Source organism: Bufo bufo, chromosome 2 (genome assembly GCF_905171765.1).
Source record: "Bufo bufo chromosome 2, aBufBuf1.1, whole genome shotgun sequence".
NCBI lineage: Eukaryota > Metazoa > Chordata > Amphibia > Anura > Bufonidae > Bufo > Bufo bufo.
Window position 1 is genome coordinate 221611756 of NC_053390.1, and position 17738 is coordinate 221629493.

Genomic DNA, 17738 nt, shown 5'->3' on the forward strand with positions numbered 1-17738 from the left:
AAAGTGAAATTTTGAAATTGTATCTCTATTTTCCATTAATTCTTGTGGAACACCTAAAGGGTTAACAAAGTTTGTAAAATCAGTTTTGAATACCTTGAGGGGTGTCGTTTATAGAATGGGGTCATTTTTCGGTGGTTTCTATTATGTAAGCCTCGCAAAGTGACTTCAGACCTGAACTGGTCCCTAAAAATTGTTTTTTTTGAAAATTTCTGAAAAATTTCAAGATTTGCTTCTAAATTTCTAACATCCCCAAAAAATAAAATATCATTCCCAAAATGATCCAAACATGAAGTAGACATATGGGGAATGTAAAGTAATAACTATTTTTGGAGGTATTACTATGTATTATAGAAGTAGAGAAAATTGAAACTTGGAAATTTGCTATTTTTTTAAATTTTTGGTAAATTTGCTATTTTTTTATAAATAAAAATGAATTTTTTTGACTTCATTTTACCAGTGTCATGAAGTACAATATGTGACGAAAAAACAGTCTCAGAATGGCCTGGATAAGGTAAAGCGTTTTAAAGTTATCAGCACTTAAAGTGACACTGGTCAGATTTGCAAAAAATGGCCAAGTCCTTAAGGTGAAATAGGGTTGAGTCCTTAAGGGGTTAAATAATGTGCCATCTTCTGATGATGCATTTTGTTTAAGAAATGTGTCAATGTCATCATTCTAATGACTACTGTACATAGTATCAAACCTCTACAATGACAGTATCGATAAAATTGTCCCACTGTGTATGTGATGTAATGTCAACGAGTGTAATATACCGGAATATATGACACTGGTATTTTTATATGGATGTTTATGGAACCGAAGCTTTTGCATGTGATATCATGCAAGTAAAATCTATTTCTGATCCAGAAAACTCTTATTTAGTTGGTTTGTCTAGAAATCTTATTTTTCACAGATTTGTGGCAGTTTCTAGAAACACAGTCCTTTCAGATTTCTGTCAGCGACAGGCAGCGCATTTCATTTCATGGCAGCTTAATTTTTGCATTGGGAACAGACGAGCCATAACTGACTATGGAGCTGAATTTTAAATATATAAAGCAAGGTAAATCTTTACTTGATCTGCTTTCTTTCTCAATCGAGGGACAGAAGAAAGGGAAGAAGCATGGTTTAGACAAAACCATCAACATCATAGAGAAAATAAAAACACTTAGATGTCCCTTGTCATAGGTTTCATGCTTGGAATCGGGCACTCATATGCCCCTATAAGTGGACAATCGCTCAGCTCTTTCATAGTGTGTAAAAGTAAAATAAAAAACTTAAATTGTTTAACCAAGCATGGGAGACTTCACAAGTGAAATGCTGCAAGGGCGAAATGGTTGGAATAACAAAATAAGTCATCTAAAAATGATTTTTTTCTCTAGAGAATTCCTCAGCCATGGATTTTCTCCTCTTTACAAGGGGCAGACCCTATTAGCAAAGGTTACTATACCGAACTCTGCAGCTTAACTTAGTTGAAGAGAAAGTGGCACTGCTATTTTAAGACAGATCATGGGTGACTGGAGAAAGATAAGAAACGCCAAACAGTCTCCTCATTTAAATGCATTATGGAAATGTGAGCTGTCAACACAAGCATTCCTATAAATATGCTAAATAGACACAGCGGTCTCCTGCCAAGGCACGAGGGTGGCACGGAAGAGATGGGGTAGAGAAAAAGGTGGAGGTGCAGGAGACTGTACAAAGGGCTAGGGGTAGTGTATTAGGCAGTGGAGGAATCAGTCATTATGTGTTGTTACACTTCTTGTTCACTTATTATACTATTATTAGGCTGTATATATATATATATATATATATATATATATATATATATATATATGGTCTATACTATCAAGCAATTTAACCTTATTATGCTATTGTTGCATGCAAACACAGCTCATACCTATCTGAGAACACATTTCCTCATCTTGTTTTTTGCCTGTAGGCAACAGCTTCTAGATGTTGTCCACCAACAAGTCCATTGGAACATATCCCTTAGACAGTGGCAAGTATAGGTATTGGAACAGAAAAGGAAAAAAAGAAAAGTAGAAGCGCTGATCTGGCATGTCAGACATCAACGGCCAACTATAGATCCCACTGGCTATAATGGGGTCTATGAGGTATCTTACAATTCCCATAATTCTGCCAAACAAAATACTGCTGCATTCACGGCGGAATCTGTGATGGAGGCTCCGACCTGAAAAATCACTGCATATGCAAACCTACCTTTATCAGTGTATTGGCACAGGCGCATTTTATATCTGGAAGCTCAAATGATTCTTTTATGTACAGGATGGTAACTTAAAGCAGGACATACCTTAATGGTGTTGCCATGCATGCACTATCCCAGCATGTAACATGGGTACGACTGCGAGCAGTAAATCTATCTCTAGTTACTCAGTCTCGATGTCACCTTCCACTATCTATGTTGCATTTGTGGCATTTGGGCCTAGGCAGGTGTATTCAGTACAAAAGTATGTTCTGGGAATCTGTATCCTCCAGGATTTCCAGTATTGTCCAAATCTCAGCTGTCTATGTCTTCTACAACCTTCTGAAACTCATTACACCTTTTTTCCTTTTATGACAGTGTGCTCTGTAGGATTTTGTCTTCAGTGCCGCAAAAGTATAGATTGTTTGAGCAACTCCATTTTAAGTTTATTTTTGGCCATTTAAGGGTCTGACTGTTGACCAATATATAGGTAAGATGACTATATATCACTGACTAGTATAGCCTTTGTTGATATTCTGTGACGTTTGCTCTTTTTCATAAGTTATGTCCCCTATTGGAAGATCTTTTGTGCTGTCCGCATAAAGGTCCTGTCCATAAGATGGCCGCTGATGGAGGGTCATGTGACCAGACACATCACTCAGCCTTCTCCATTCAAACACACTGCGCCTGAGCTAACACCCCCACAGTGAAATGCAGATGGCAGATGCAGTGTATTTAAATGGAGGAGACTGAGTGATTTGCCTGGTCACATGACTCTCTATCAGTAGCCATTTTAAGGACAGGACCTCTATGTGGCCAGTACAAAAGACTTGGCCAACAATGGGGCATACCTTATGAAATATAGAAAATGGCACAGAGTTGCCACAAAGGCTATATTAGTAAGTGCCGTATAGTCATGTTACAACTATATTGATCAACCCCTTTAATAAACAGCAACCAGTAAGCACCTTCTTTCACTAGCAGAACATCTGTACACAGGGATTTGGGCAGTATGGTGGTTTTGTGCTCCACTCGGCTATCTCTGGAATAACTTTCTATAATCTTTAAGACTCTTTCTTCAATCTTTAAGGCCCTTTAAGGTCTCATACACAAAGTACGTCCATGTGCACCCATACAGATCAGGGGGTAATTTATCAAGACCTGCACTCCAGAATTCCTAATTGAAAAGCTGCCAAATAGGACCTGCTATATTAGAGAAGATTTACTAATCCTATCTAATATTTAGACAGTGTAAACTTACACCAAGCAGACTATAGATGCTGACATTTCTCACAGTGGCACAATCTACATGATAAATTTGCTGCATCTTGCAAGATATGTTGAACACTTATGTCAATCTTTACACCATCTATTGGTTGGCTTACTTTACAGCAAATGTTTGCGGCACGGATTTGGTGCACATTTTGAGCCACAACATTTCAACTAAGAAAGACCTCCTTGGCTAGTGAGGCACAAAAAAAAATCTAAAACGCATAATAAATATAGTGGAAAACATGTATTGCAGTTTTGGCACAAATCTGGTACATTTAGCTTAGTAAATCTTCCCTATTGTACTGTATGGCTAATGGAGCCTAAGGGTACTTTCACACTACAGTTTTTTTTTTCCGGCACTGAGTTCCGTCATAGCGCACGTGAGTATAATGCTGCTCACTAACATACCATCGCAGCCAGGACTTCAGTAGCGTCCTGGCTGCTATGGTAACCGATCGGAGCCCCAGCATTACACTGCTGGGACTCCGATCGGAACTGCCCACTGCCATCAATGAACTAGGGGGGGAGGAGGGGGACCCTGTGGGATATGGCCGGCCACAGTCCCTCCCCTCCTCCTCCTACTCTGTCCTCTCCTCATTGGTGTTCAGCGGCAGCCGCGCACAGTGGGGAGGGAGGGACTCCCTCCTTCTCCCTCCACTCTGTGCCGGCCGGCGGGCTCAGGAGTAAATGGTGCGTGCAGAGAGCGCAATCATATCGCGGTCCGGCGATATAGGCGATATGGCGAAAATCCATATCGTGGCCCAAATTTATATCGCATATCGCCTATATCGCCTATACCGCCCACCCCTACCCCACATTACCACAGTCTGTCCTGTCTGTCCTCTCTGTACTTCATGTCTCCTAATGAACTCCGTTCCTTCAGAGATTCAGCTGAAGATCTTAGCATCTGTATTCAGGATCATAATCCCTGACCAGTAGAGCAGAGAGGAGGATGAGGGAGCTCTTCACCTCAGTGTTGTAAAGTAACTTGTCCTGCTGTGATTTATTTCAGGTTTTGTGTGAATTAATAGGACGGCGGCCATTTTATTTCTCCTAATGATTGCTCCCTAGACAAAATAAACCATTATCGCTAATGAAATGTATTTGGGAATATATTTATACTAAAGTAATTTTAATTATTTTAATTTTCCTAATTCTCGGAGAACCTCTTTAAGATATTTTATAGTAAGTATGTTAAAAAAACACATTTTTCTGCCATAACTTTTAATACAATAATTATTATATGAGTATGTACTGGGAAGCAAACCCCCGGCCTTCTGAATAAGAATTAGCAGGCTTAGGCTACTTTCACACTTGCGGCAGTGTGATCCGGCAAGCAGTTCGTCGGAACTGCCTGCCAGATCCGCCGATCTGGATGTGACTGAAAGCATTTGTGAGACGCATCCGGATGCGGATCCGTCTCACAAGTGCATTGCGAGAACGGAACCGTCTCCCCGCTTGTCATGTGGACAGACGGATCCGTCTTGGATCTTTTTTCACATTTTTTCACATATTTTGAATACCGGATCCGGCACTAATACATTCCTATGGGGAAAAATGCCGGATCCGGCATTCAGGAAAGTCTTCAGTTTTTTTCGCCGTAGATAAAACCGTAGCATGCTACAGTTTTCTCTTTTGCCTGATCAGTCAAAATGACTGAGCCGAAGACATACTGATGCATCCTGAACGGATTACTCTCCATTCAGAATGCATATGTATCAAATCGGGTTTTTTTACACAATAAAAGCACACAGAGCTATGGGGACTGGGTATTGCGGATGTGCTAGTGGCCATCCAGCAACCCATGTCCTCAGCTCTATACACAATCCAGGTGACAGGTTCCCTTTAAGCACAGAAAATCCTATCTCCTCAGCATTGCAGGTTTATAGCGTAGTGTTATAATTCTGTCTGCCATACAGAAGGTCTGGGGTTCAAATCCCCACAGAGGCAATTATGTTTGTTTCTTTAGTAAAAGTCTATGGGCTGGGAGAGGGCCCCTCCCCAAACCTATATAGAACAAGAGACACTTCTTCATTAATATTCACTGCTGAAGTTAATGATAATGAGTCTGTCAATGACCTAAAGTGGCTGGTCTTGGGTCCCCTAGCATCTCTAGGCTCATGACTGCAGTACTATCAGTAGTGTTCTGATGGACATCAATTAACTGCCCTTAGGGCTGTAGGAGGTGGAGAGAAGTGGGGTGAGTGCTCCCTTTCACGAATATTGTGAACATGGATTATTTATACTTTGTATTAACTAGACAGCAGACATGTTATTTTAAGTATAATACCCTAACAATTTACAAACCTACATTTTTCTTTAGTCTGGACTACTTACCCAAAAATCAAATACAACTAAAGTTTCTATGTACAAATTAGAAAACCATAACGAACAATAAAGATTAACGTAACACATGTCTATAGGTCATTATACTGACCTGACCTCATTACCAGCATTTACACTGATCTGTTTAAGTACCACTAGCCTAAAAAAAAATCAATGACATAACAAATTTTTTTTTCACAAACACTGAAGTACCCTATTTTCACACACTGTCCAGAAATTTCTGAATGGTTGGCAACCCTGTATGCTACTCTTAAATATGGCTTTCGGAAAACAGAAGGAGAGTTTTCTGGATTGCCAAAGCTGTGTGACTTAAACGCAGAAGAGGCAACATCATCTATCATTCATTAGACTTCTTTATTGATCCAACAAGCCATAGGAAGACCCAGCCATTGTAAAAGGTTGAAACATTGCATTTTCCTGTATGTTGTTTGTTCAATGAGAAGTCTTAAAAAAACAATTAATGGCATACAGGAGTTTAATTCCAGGTGCGGCTGTCACGATCAGTTTGGGGGGGGAAACTCCACACTAAACACATGAGGGAAGGGGAACAGTAACTGGGCCTGAAAATTAGGGAAGGAACAGGTCACCTCTTAAACAACCCTAATCCGAGCCCTAACTACCTATCAATATGAATAGACCTTGAAGGTAGGAATATTCATATGCTGGATACCTAGGCCCTTATATCCCTATAAGGCCCTGGAATGAGGTTAGGACCAGAGACAACCCATTCCGCCCAGATGGACGAATGTAAGTCTCTGTCTCAGGCCCAGATACAAACAACAGGGAATTTAACTAACATAATACAATAAGAAAGGACAAACTTAGCTGAAAGTAGAAAACTGGCAACTCCAGAAGCAGCACAGAGTACAACCGACCAGCTAGTTAGAAAGCAGGAAGAAAATCTATAAACCGCACCTCCAAGAGTGAGAAGCTGCTACTTATGGGAAAGGTGAGTAACCAACAAGCAACACCTGAAGCAAGGGGTGTGGCATTAACCAAAACACAGACACAGCAAGATCCACAGGCAACTTGTCAATTTAACCCACGAGTTGCCAGTCTCTCCGATCTCCTGGTACCTGCCACGGGAATGTCCGTGACAGCGGCTGACAATGAAGATAGTGTCTAAGTTCCTTCAAATTAAATATTTCATTTCACTCAGGTTCATCTTTAATTGTTGTTGGTTTTTTTGGGAACAGGAGTGAAGTAGAATTTTGCCTTGCCATCTCGTATTCTAACACCATTAGACTGCAAAACACTGTAAACTTCTAATGGACGACTTAGCCTCTTCTGCCTTTTGCATTGACCAGTGGGAGGCAAGACTTTCCCACTTTAGAGTATATGCCATCTGATGCCCAACTGTGAATTAGTGCTGTCCTACACACTTCTGCACCATAGCCACATATAAAAAGATACTGTGAATAAAGAATTTTGTTATAATTAAAGCAATACTGTATGAGGTAGTTGGTTAGAACAATAAACTTAAACTAAACCTGCAGTGCAATCTGCAAGGAGCAGGTTATAGAGCAGGAGGAGCTGAGCAGACAAGCCATAGGAAGACCCAGCCATTGCAAAAGGTTGAACCATTGCATTTTCCTGTATGTTGTTGGATCAATGAAGAAGTCTAAAAAAAACAATTAATGGCATACAGGAGTTTAATTCCAGGTGCGGCTGTCACGATCAGTTTTGGGGGGGGGGGGGGGAGGGGGGAAACTCCACACTAAACACATGAGGGAAGGGGAACATTAACTGGGCCTGAAAACTAGGAAAGGAACAGATCACCTCTTAAACAACCCTAATCCGGGCCCTAACTACCTATTAATATGAATAGACCTTGAAGGTAGGAATATTCATATGCTGGATACCTAGGCCCTTATAATTAAAGCAGTACTGTTTGAGGTAGTTGGTTAGAACAGTAAACTTAAACTAAACCTGCAGTGCATCTGCAAGGAGCAAGTTATAGAGCAGGAGGAGCTGAGCAGACTGATTTATAGTTTTATAGAAAAAGATGTAGTGTACTGAGATAGTACCATGACCCACATGACTGCTGAGCTTACAATGAAGAGAGATTTTAATGAATTGAACACAAGTTATACTGAATCTTTTCTGATTAAAATATATATCAGTCTGCTCAGCTCCTCTTGTTCATTAGCATACTGCTTGCATGGTGACAGGCTCGCTTTAAGCAGAGACAGTTTAAAGGGAACCTGTCATGTTGAACATGGTGTCTGGGCTGCAGGCAGCATGTTATAGATCAGGAGGAGCTGAGCAGATTGATGTATAGTTGATGGGAAAATTCAATATAACTTGTAATTTATACATTTAAATCCCTGATCATTCTGGGCTTTGAAGTCCAGGAGACGGTCCTATCGGTGATTGACAGCCTTCACTGTACATACACAGATAGCTGTCAATCACTGATAGGACCGCCTCCTTGACTTCAAAGCCCAGAATAAGCAGGAATTAAATGTATAAATTAAAAGTTATATTCAATCTTTTTCCACAAAGCTATCTGCTCAGCTCCTCCTGCTCTATAACATCAGACACCATGTTCAATCTGACAGGTTCCCTTTAATTTATACAGTAGAATGTATTTATTTCCCAATTCCCTCTTTGGAAATGAATGACGCTGACAAAGGACCAATGAATTAACCATTTTTCAGACAATCTAAAAGTTTTTGGCTGATGATTGACTTTGTGGAAAATTATGCTCTATGGAATGCTATTTAAATATGACATGGTAATTAGATTTTAGTCAATTTTAATCTATCCATCTATCTATCTATCACCTGTCTATCTCTCTGTCACATATATATAGATGCATTTTTTAATTTCTTGTACCTCTAGGCCAGAGAAAGACCTGATGCTACTGATAATAGATTTTTGCCTCTAGTGGTAGAGCTGATGAAGGAAAATAAGAAAATGCTTTGAACAAAAATGATAACTCTACCTTCAAGATGATTAAGATAAGAACTCTTCACTGAAGATTAAATCAGTGTGCAATTAATATAGTGTAAATACTGCAGAAGATGGCAAACTGGGAATTGGAAATCATGTTAATGTAACCTATTGAGATTTTAATTCCCTATTTTCTTTTACTATGTGTAAATGATATATTTTCCGGTGCTGGCTGCCACAGGAGTCATAACTCATTCAATTAAGATGTTATAGACCGTTTTCTACACTGAAAGTATAACAATTATGTGAGCGAAACATTACAAAATGCATCTGCAAGAAAATATTTTCCATTTACTTAATACTAAAGTTTTGTCTGCAAATTTAGTAGTTGGATATAAATCACTTTAGGTTTATGCCTTATGACTATTATTACTACTTACTGCTGTGGATGTGATCCGCCTTAGGGTACTTTCACACTAGGGTAGCTGGATCACCGGAACTGCCTGCCGGATCCGGCAATCTGTATGCAAATGGCTACCATTTGTAGACGGATCCGGATGTGGATCCGTCTCACAAATGTATTTCAATACTGGATCCGTCTCTCCGTCTTGTCATCCGGAAAAACGGATCCGGTATTTATCTTTTTCACATTTTTAAAGGTCTGTGCATGCAGATCACTAAGGGCCGGATCCGACATTAATGCATTTCAATGTAAAATAATGACGTGTTCCGGAATTTTGGACGGAGAAAATACCGCAGCATGCTGCAGTGTTTTATATGTCCAAAAGCTGTACAGTGACTGAACTGAAGACATCTTGATGCATCCTGAACGGATTGCTCTCCATTCAGAATGCATTAGGGTACTGTCACACTTGTGTACCGAAAAAAACCTGATGAGTTTTATCCTAATTCATTCTGAACGGAAAGCATTTTGTTCAGGATGCATCAGGATGTCTTCAGTTCAGTCCTTTTACGGTATTTGGACTGAGAAAATACCACAGCATGCTGCATTTTTCTCTCCGGCATTTTTTTCCATTGAAATGTATTAGTGCCGGATCCGGCATTAAAATTGCCGCAATGACGGATCCGGTCTTCCGGTCTTCCGGTCTGCGCATGCAGGATAAAACTTTATTTTTTCCGGTATTGAGCCCCTAGGACGGAACTCAATACCGGAAAAGAAAAACGCTAGAGTGAAAGTACCCTTAACATAAAATACTGTACTTACCGGTACATTTTATTGTATATAATATTAAATACTTTTTTGGATATATTTCTGGTAAACCACACTATTATGAGCATTGCTTAAGTTTTCAACAATTTTTTTGTGATAAATATTATATGTGGGTGTGTATATGTATATTTTAAATTGTAACTTTTTGCAGTTATAGATACCTGTAGAATTTTTTTTTTGTACTATTATCTTAGATGGGATTAAGTAGCAGGTAACCATTTGAGGCTGGTACACACTGTAGGCATCTGTGGCTACATACTGGCTGGTATATTGTCGTGTATCTGTGACTGGCATATTGAAATGGTGGCATCTGTGGAGATGCCTGCTGTTATAGGGACATCTGTAACTGTTAAGCATACCTTTCTGGGTGCCACTTATATTACATTTAAAAAACCTCAGACCAGTGGAAACCTTAGTGGCTTTCTGTCAGAACTATTAGGTCCAATAGAACCTACCTAAAAATTATGCATGACACTCAACTCAGAGGGGCAGTTATTTTGTCCTTAACCAGTTGTTTTGTTCTTAAGGGCATTCATAATAGAGTGCACATGTGTTACAGTCAGTGAGTTTGGACCCACTGTGCCAACCAACTGATTTGACTTTGGGTTAATCCTGAGTGTGTTATTCTGGTTGTCCCCTGGGTTTCACTCTTTAACCCCTAATACAGGGATCTGACGCTCGCTGCAGAGGAGCCAACAGGGCACTACCTCTTGGAATAGTCCAGTTGTGGTTGGTTACTGATCCGCATGGACCAGAGACACTGGTGTATGGCACAAGGGATCAGGCAATACACATAATCAGTAAAGACGGCAGAGGTCAGGGCTGGAAGAGTTTGTACAAATCCGTGAAATAATCCAAAGGTCAGGGCAGGCAGCACAGGATCAGGAACCAGGATAAAGGCAATGGTCAGTACACAGGCAGACACTTGGATTTAGCTCTTTGCAAGCTAGAAAGACCTAGTAAAATTTATAGAGAACAAATTGCTCAGGCTAGGAAGTGATGTCAGCAATACAGCTATATAGCTGAAGCTGATTAGCTATTGGGGCATGACTCGCAGCAGCTAATAGACCAAGAGGAACCCTTGCAATAAATGAACAATGGCACTAAATCACACACTGTAAGCCGGTGCCTGTATGCATGGGACAGCGGTGCCCATGAACCAATGTTTTTTGTTAAAAAGTTCACATTAGGAGTCAAGGGTGTAACTATAGCAGGTGCACAGGAAGCAGCCACACCTGTGCTCTTGGGTCTGAAATTGCCAGCGATCCTTCGGCCACATGAGGAATGTTTATTCTTTGTATTATGACATCACTTTTTATTGTCCCTGCAATGTGACATAACTGTGTGCATTTTTCTTTCATTTTTTACTGTGTTAATTACCCCTGTTCTGTGACATCACAGCATTAAATATGAACCCACTGTCCTGTATGTCTACATAGCCTTGATACTGTGACATCACTGTGTGCATTATCCTGCTATTGTAATGCTGTGTTTATTATCCTTGTTCTTTGGCCTTACCCCACTTCTATCACACCAGTATAGGCACTCTTCATTTACTGTGCCATCACTAATCTTTTCCTGTGATTGCATAGTGTTTATCTTCCATGTACTGTGATCTGACTGAGTGTGTTATTCCTGTTCTGAGGTGGCACAACTATTCTACTGCCAGTTAAGACAATACTGTCAATTACATATAAAGTTGGGGGTCCTGTTCCAGGTTTTGCATCAGGCTGTAGGAATTCCCAGTTATAGTTCATCATGTAGAGCATTAGGACGGTTTATCACAGGGGTGGTGTGGTGGGTTTGCTGTGTACTTTTTAAAGAAAAAATCATGATCTTGTTAAAAGACGTGAATGCACTATTGTCTATAAATCTTACAGTGACTCTGAATGGAACTGTCTGTAGACCCAGTGTGTTCATGGTTGACAGATGACTTGGCTCAGACTTGACAAACAGTAACCTACTGTAATGTCTGACCCACTATTTTAGATTTTATCCCCAGGTAAATATAAAGAAAAGTGCCCCTTTGTTTTAGACATAGTTCATTCCTTTTTTATTTACATCACTCTATCATCCTTGTCTTTTCTCAAGGCTGTGGAACCTTCACTTAAAGGGGTTATCTGAGAGTATAAAAAGCCCCCTCCCCCATATGCCACCCACACTGAATATACTTTCCTGGCTCCCTGTGCCGCTCCTGGTCCCCACACCGCCGCTGCTGCTTCTCCCCGTGCATGGGGGGGGGGGGGGGGCAGGCAGGACAGGGATGAACCTCCCTATCGTCACCTGTGACCAACGGGTTGCTGACTCTGCCTACTTGTGTTTTTTCCAGGGGCACTTACAGTAGTTCCCAGTCCATCCCTGCCTATATGTAATTACATTGACTCTTCAGTGATTTGCAGTATTTAAAGAGGCAGTAACAGAGGAGCTTCTCTAACCATCCAAAGTATCTCATGATTCAAAGTCTAACTTTCCAAATACAGTATGATTCGAAATCCAAATAAATAGGATCCCATTACTAAAACAATAAGACTGTTGATTGCCTCTTTGTTAATTCATTTCTGCTGTGCATATTCATTCCGACAGCTAGAGATATGTTCTACTCTTTCAGCAGTCTTCTTTTGCATGGTTAGTAATCACATTTTGAGTTATGAATCAGTCTTTAACAATGATCCAGAGAAGGTGTCGCCCCGCTGAGGTCTTTGTGCATTGTTAGGTCTTTGATGCATTGCTAGCTGTCATTGGAGATGCGCTGCTAAATCATTTCCCCTACATTCTCCCTTCTGCAGGGTCAGAGCTGCACTTGGTGCCAGAGTGATTGCTGTGAGAGTGGATGACTCCGAACAGTGGAGAGTTCAAAGACTGATGGAGAATGGAGAAAAACATACAACTGTCACTCTAGACTGCTTACGGCAAAGTCCCTATACCCAGAGCAGGTATGTTACTTCAAAGGAAGGTCTTACTCCTAACCTGATTATGTTTAGATGGCTATTTAGCACATTTCAGTTTTGGAACTTTTTTCAGGTGTTCAGTGGCACTAGATAGTGTATCAATATCCTTGCATCTATCATAAGAATGCAATACAGAAATATACCTAGATTTTAAAGATAACCTGCCAACTGCCTGTAACAACCACTGCAGGGAGCTTAGGAGCTTACGGCATACTGCAGTACACCATTTGTTGACACAACTTTAGCCAGAAATCAGGCACATGTACCTTAAGACATTTCCTCCTTTGTTCTGTTTAGCTGCACTAGTTCTTGAAAGCCTTCTGTAGTTCTTACAATCCCAGTTACAGGGCAATATTTTCTCCCATTACCACTGGTCAATGATATATTATTTGACATGCTATAAATAATTTTGTGTGCATTTGTGTAGCTGAGATGGGCTAGACTTTAAATGGTTACACCTTTCAACAATCTTCACATCAATCAATAATACTAAAGAATATAAGAAACTTTGTAATATATCTTATCAGACGAAAATGCTTTTTTTTCTCCACCTATCAGACTCTTAATTCTGAATTCTCTGCTTCTCTTGAGATAGCAAGATGGACCACCAACTCATTGAAGAATCCAAATATAGTTGCAACCAGTAGTCTATAGAGAGTGGAATGGGGAGGAGTGAGTTGCTAGACAGAAAAAGAGGCCTATTTTTCTGATAAGCTATATTACAAAGCCTTTTATATTCATCTGTATTGATTTATGCAAAGTTTGTAGAAATGTTAATGAGAATTTAAGCTCCACTTGATACAGCTACCAATGAATGAATTGGTTATCTCAAGGTTACTCTAAAATATGTTAGAAGTAGGTGATAACCGTATATCAATCTTTTAAAGGGAACCTGTCATCAACTTTATGCTGCCCATACAAACGGCAGAATAAAGTAGAGACAGGTGAGTTGATTTCAGCGGTCTGTCATTTATAAGTTAAAAGTAAGTGGTTGCCGAGAACCAACATCACAATCATTGCAGACTGGGCCTGGAAAACAGTCCCGGCCACCTGAGAAGAGTCATGGTTATTCAGGAATTCCTGCTCTCCCTGCTGATGACTGACAGTCTTCTACCAAGTTTTCTCTCTTTCTCTCTAGGAGAGAACTGCCAATAATCAGCAGATGGGTGGGGAGAGCAGGAGATTCTGAATAACCATGACTCTTCTCAGGTTGATTTTACTCTTTTCAAGGCCTGGGCAGCAATGATTATGATTCTGGTTTTTAGCTCATGAGTGACACACCGCTGAAATCAGCATTTCTGTCACTAATTTATGCTGCACTCAGTGAGGTCAGCATAAAGTTGATGACAGGTTCCCTTTAAGATGTTCTTCTGTCCTGAGATTGTGGTTCCCTAGGTCTAGTTCTTTGCCATCTTTTCTTAATGACCAATGTCTAGATGTTAGCTGCTCTGCTGTAGAATTTTGATGTTGAACCTTATATAACACTCTTTATGCCATTAAGTGATTGCTTTGAAATCACATAAGCACTCAGATGCAGGACTTGGCAGTGTTGCAGTAATGGTTAACCTCCCCATTAAAATTACTGCTTCTGTCAGAGAAAGAATACTGTTAAAGTCTACGGTCTACATTTTCCCTGGGAATTTCATACCAAGTGTCTAATATCGGTTGCAGAAGTCATCATAATGTTCATTATGTAGAACATTACTAGTGTATGTCATAACAGAGCTCATTTGTGGTTTATAGGTTATCCTAGACAGTCATGTCATTGAAATTTCTGGTGGCATCTGCAGCTTAGGGGTAATGCCACATAATCAGGTATCTGTATGCAGTTTTGGAAGCCAAAACCAGTTGTGAATTAAAAAAAAAGAGGTCATATCTGTCCATTATACTTCCTCTTTTATGATCTACTTCTGATATTGGTTTCCAAAACTGCATTAGAAAACCTGACCGTGTGGCTGAACCCTAACAGGGGGAAGCCCTTCCCTTTTTATTGTTTAAACCACCAAATGGTATATGGCACATTATATATCTCTTGAACATTTTCAGAATTCTTTTTATTTAATTATTTTTTAAGGAAAATGAAAAAAAAATTACACTGAACTTACATTGAGACCATACACTGGTTTCAGAGATCTCACCAGGGTATACACAGCAGAATACATATTTTGAGTATCATAAATGTGTACAGAAAAGTTTTGTGTGGACACTCAAGGTCCACACTGTAAGTGAGTCTGTAATCTTGAGTGGTCATAGAACTGTATATCAACTGAAGCAGCTGTACTAAACGTTTAAATACAGATCAGCACATATCGGCTATATTATAGGGAAATGCGACAAAGTAGTATGATTGGAGGGTGGAAGTAGGGTAGCCTGTCAAAATAATAATAATAATAATCATAGTAAGGCAATCATAGTAACAATAATGAGAATAGTGTTACTAAAGAATGGATACAGATCAAATTTCAATTGCACAGCAACGTGTGGGGTGAGAAAATGGGTGTAAAGGTGCATTTACATGGCTCGAGATTTGGGCAAATTATCGGCAAAGGCTGTTTCTGCGAACTGTCGGTCCCGTCAATTGGGCCATGTAAATGTGCTGCCGATTACCGGATGACTGAGCGAAACGCTAGTTCATTGGTTGATCTTGTCGTTCATGCCGGCACCACCGATCATGGCTTCTAGGCAGTAGATCTGACATCTAAACAGCGATCTGCTACTCAGAAACCATGATTCTGTATGAGGACGAGGGATCGCAACAGTGATCCCTCGTCCTCATACAGTGAAGGAGATTGCTGCATGTAAATGCGCGGTCTTCTTCACTTCATTTAAATCCATCTTAAGTACTAGTGTGGACAGTGCTATTAGCCGAGTAGTCATGTGCAGATTTTGTGAAAACTTTCCCAGGGTTCAGACAGATCTGAAGAGGGCATGACTTCTAAATTCCCATCTGGCTAATTTCTCTGGTTGGAAGATATGGTCAACGGTTTAGATCCACTGGTCGACTGTTGGTGGAGATTTGGACTTCCAATACATAGGGATACGGATTCTCACAGGCACCACTAGATGTCAAATCCTAAGCAACCCTCTACGCAGAGTCATGGTGTTGCAAGGGCGGGGGCATCGGCCTAGGCCAATTCATCATTATTTACACCAGTTCTAGCATAAATAATGATTAAAATCTATGGCAGCTTTGGGGTTCTGTAGTTTGATTCCAGCACAGGGAGAGCTGGAGCAAGGTCATTTTTGATGAAGCCTGCACCTCGTCATAAATGACATGCCTTCTCTGGTAGCACAGGCCCTATTAAGGCTGGGCTGGGTAGCACAAACTGGCCTTGATAAATCAGGGCCCTAGTTTTTTGCTTGTGCTATTTTTATGTTTTTTAAATCAGCTTTGTGGGGAGATGAGGTGTAATAAGCTCCAATGCAAAGAGAAATAGAGACATAACTTCTTCCTTGGGATATATTCCTCTTAGTTAACTCTCCTAGGTTACCCCCTTTACAGATAACTACTTGAAGATGAAGCTGTAAGCAATTGGAATCTGATGGTTTTCGATGTTGTCAGATACGTGAGATCCATAATACCCATAATTAGAAATGAGAAAGTATTGGAAAATTTGATTCGGATGCTTCGCTGAATCTTACAAAAAATTTGCTTTGTGATGAATTGCGTCGTCATGAACCACATTACTTTGTAAGTTGTGGTCGCAATGTCAGGAAGCGGCAATTGTGCCACTCCCTGTCATTGTATCCCTCAGATGCCACGTTCATTGCTGATCGCAGCATCTGACATTAACCCCTTCACGCAACATCACGTACATGTACGTGGGGGAATGTGGTGCCTCACCGCATCCCCACGTGCATGTACGTTATCGGGTTTCACTGTCAGCGCAGGGAGCGAAGCGCTGAAGCTCCAGTGAAGCCGGCGTGCTGGGCAACCACTGCTAGGCAACCAGAGAAGCCGGCAGGAGCTGTATTGGAGCTCTGACCCGCCCGCGATCGCTGTGATTGGTCCATTACTGCAGAGGGACCAATCGCAGCGCATCGGGGCAGGTAAGGGGGGGTTAGGGAGGGACTATGTGCTTCTCCTTCTCTGATCGCCCCAATTCCTGTCAGGGAAGCGATCAGAGAAGGAGAAAGTGTGAAAATATTCCCGACCTATGACGAGTATACTCGTCATGGAGCACTGCTACTTAGCGCGCCATGATGAGTATATACGTCATGGCATAAACTGTCACCATGTCTGCAGACATGGTGACAGCGCTGAGATCCCGGCTGTCACACACAGCCGGGCACCTTAGGTCAATGCCGAGGGGGGTCCTGTGACCCCCCCATGTCGGCGATCGCTGCAAACCGCAGGTCAATTCAGACCTGCGGTTTGTAGCGCTTTCTGCGCTTTCTGATCCCCGCGGTCCCTGACCGCGGGGATCAGAAACTTTAGTATGCCCAAAATAAAGATGTTTCACCCCCCCTGCACCCCTGAATGATGTTATGTGGGCGGGTGGTGCAGGGGGGGTGTCGCAGGCGGTGGGGAGGTGCGGTAAGCTGCGGGAGGCGGGCGGTGCGGCAGACGGGATCGCGATCCCCCGCCCGCCTCCCCTTCAATGATCGTTGGTGTCTAGTGGGGATACCAGGGTGCCAGCACATTGCTGGCACCCTGGTATAAACGGCTGACATCTGCGATGCGATGTCAGCCGTTTAACCCTTTCCATACAGCGGTCCGTACGGACCGCTGTATGGAAAAGGTTAACAGCGCAGGGAGCTCCCTCCCTCTCCCATCGGGGGGCTGCTGTGCCTTTGCAGCCCCCCGATGGGAGAGGGAGAGAGCCCCCAGAGAGCCCCCCTCAGCCC

The 17738-nt window shown here is 41.4% G+C and overlaps 1 protein-coding gene across 1 annotated transcript in view; it reads left to right on the forward strand.

The window, feature by feature from the left end:
* TMEM132B (transmembrane protein 132B) overlaps window positions 1-17738 on the forward strand; it is a 695177-nt gene that overhangs the window by 289857 nt on the left and 387582 nt on the right. Inside the window, exon 3 of the mRNA XM_040416233.1 lies at window positions 12729-12875. Coding sequence (XP_040272167.1) covers window positions 12729-12875 — 147 coding nt within the window. The remainder of the gene's footprint in view (window positions 1-12728; window positions 12876-17738) is intronic.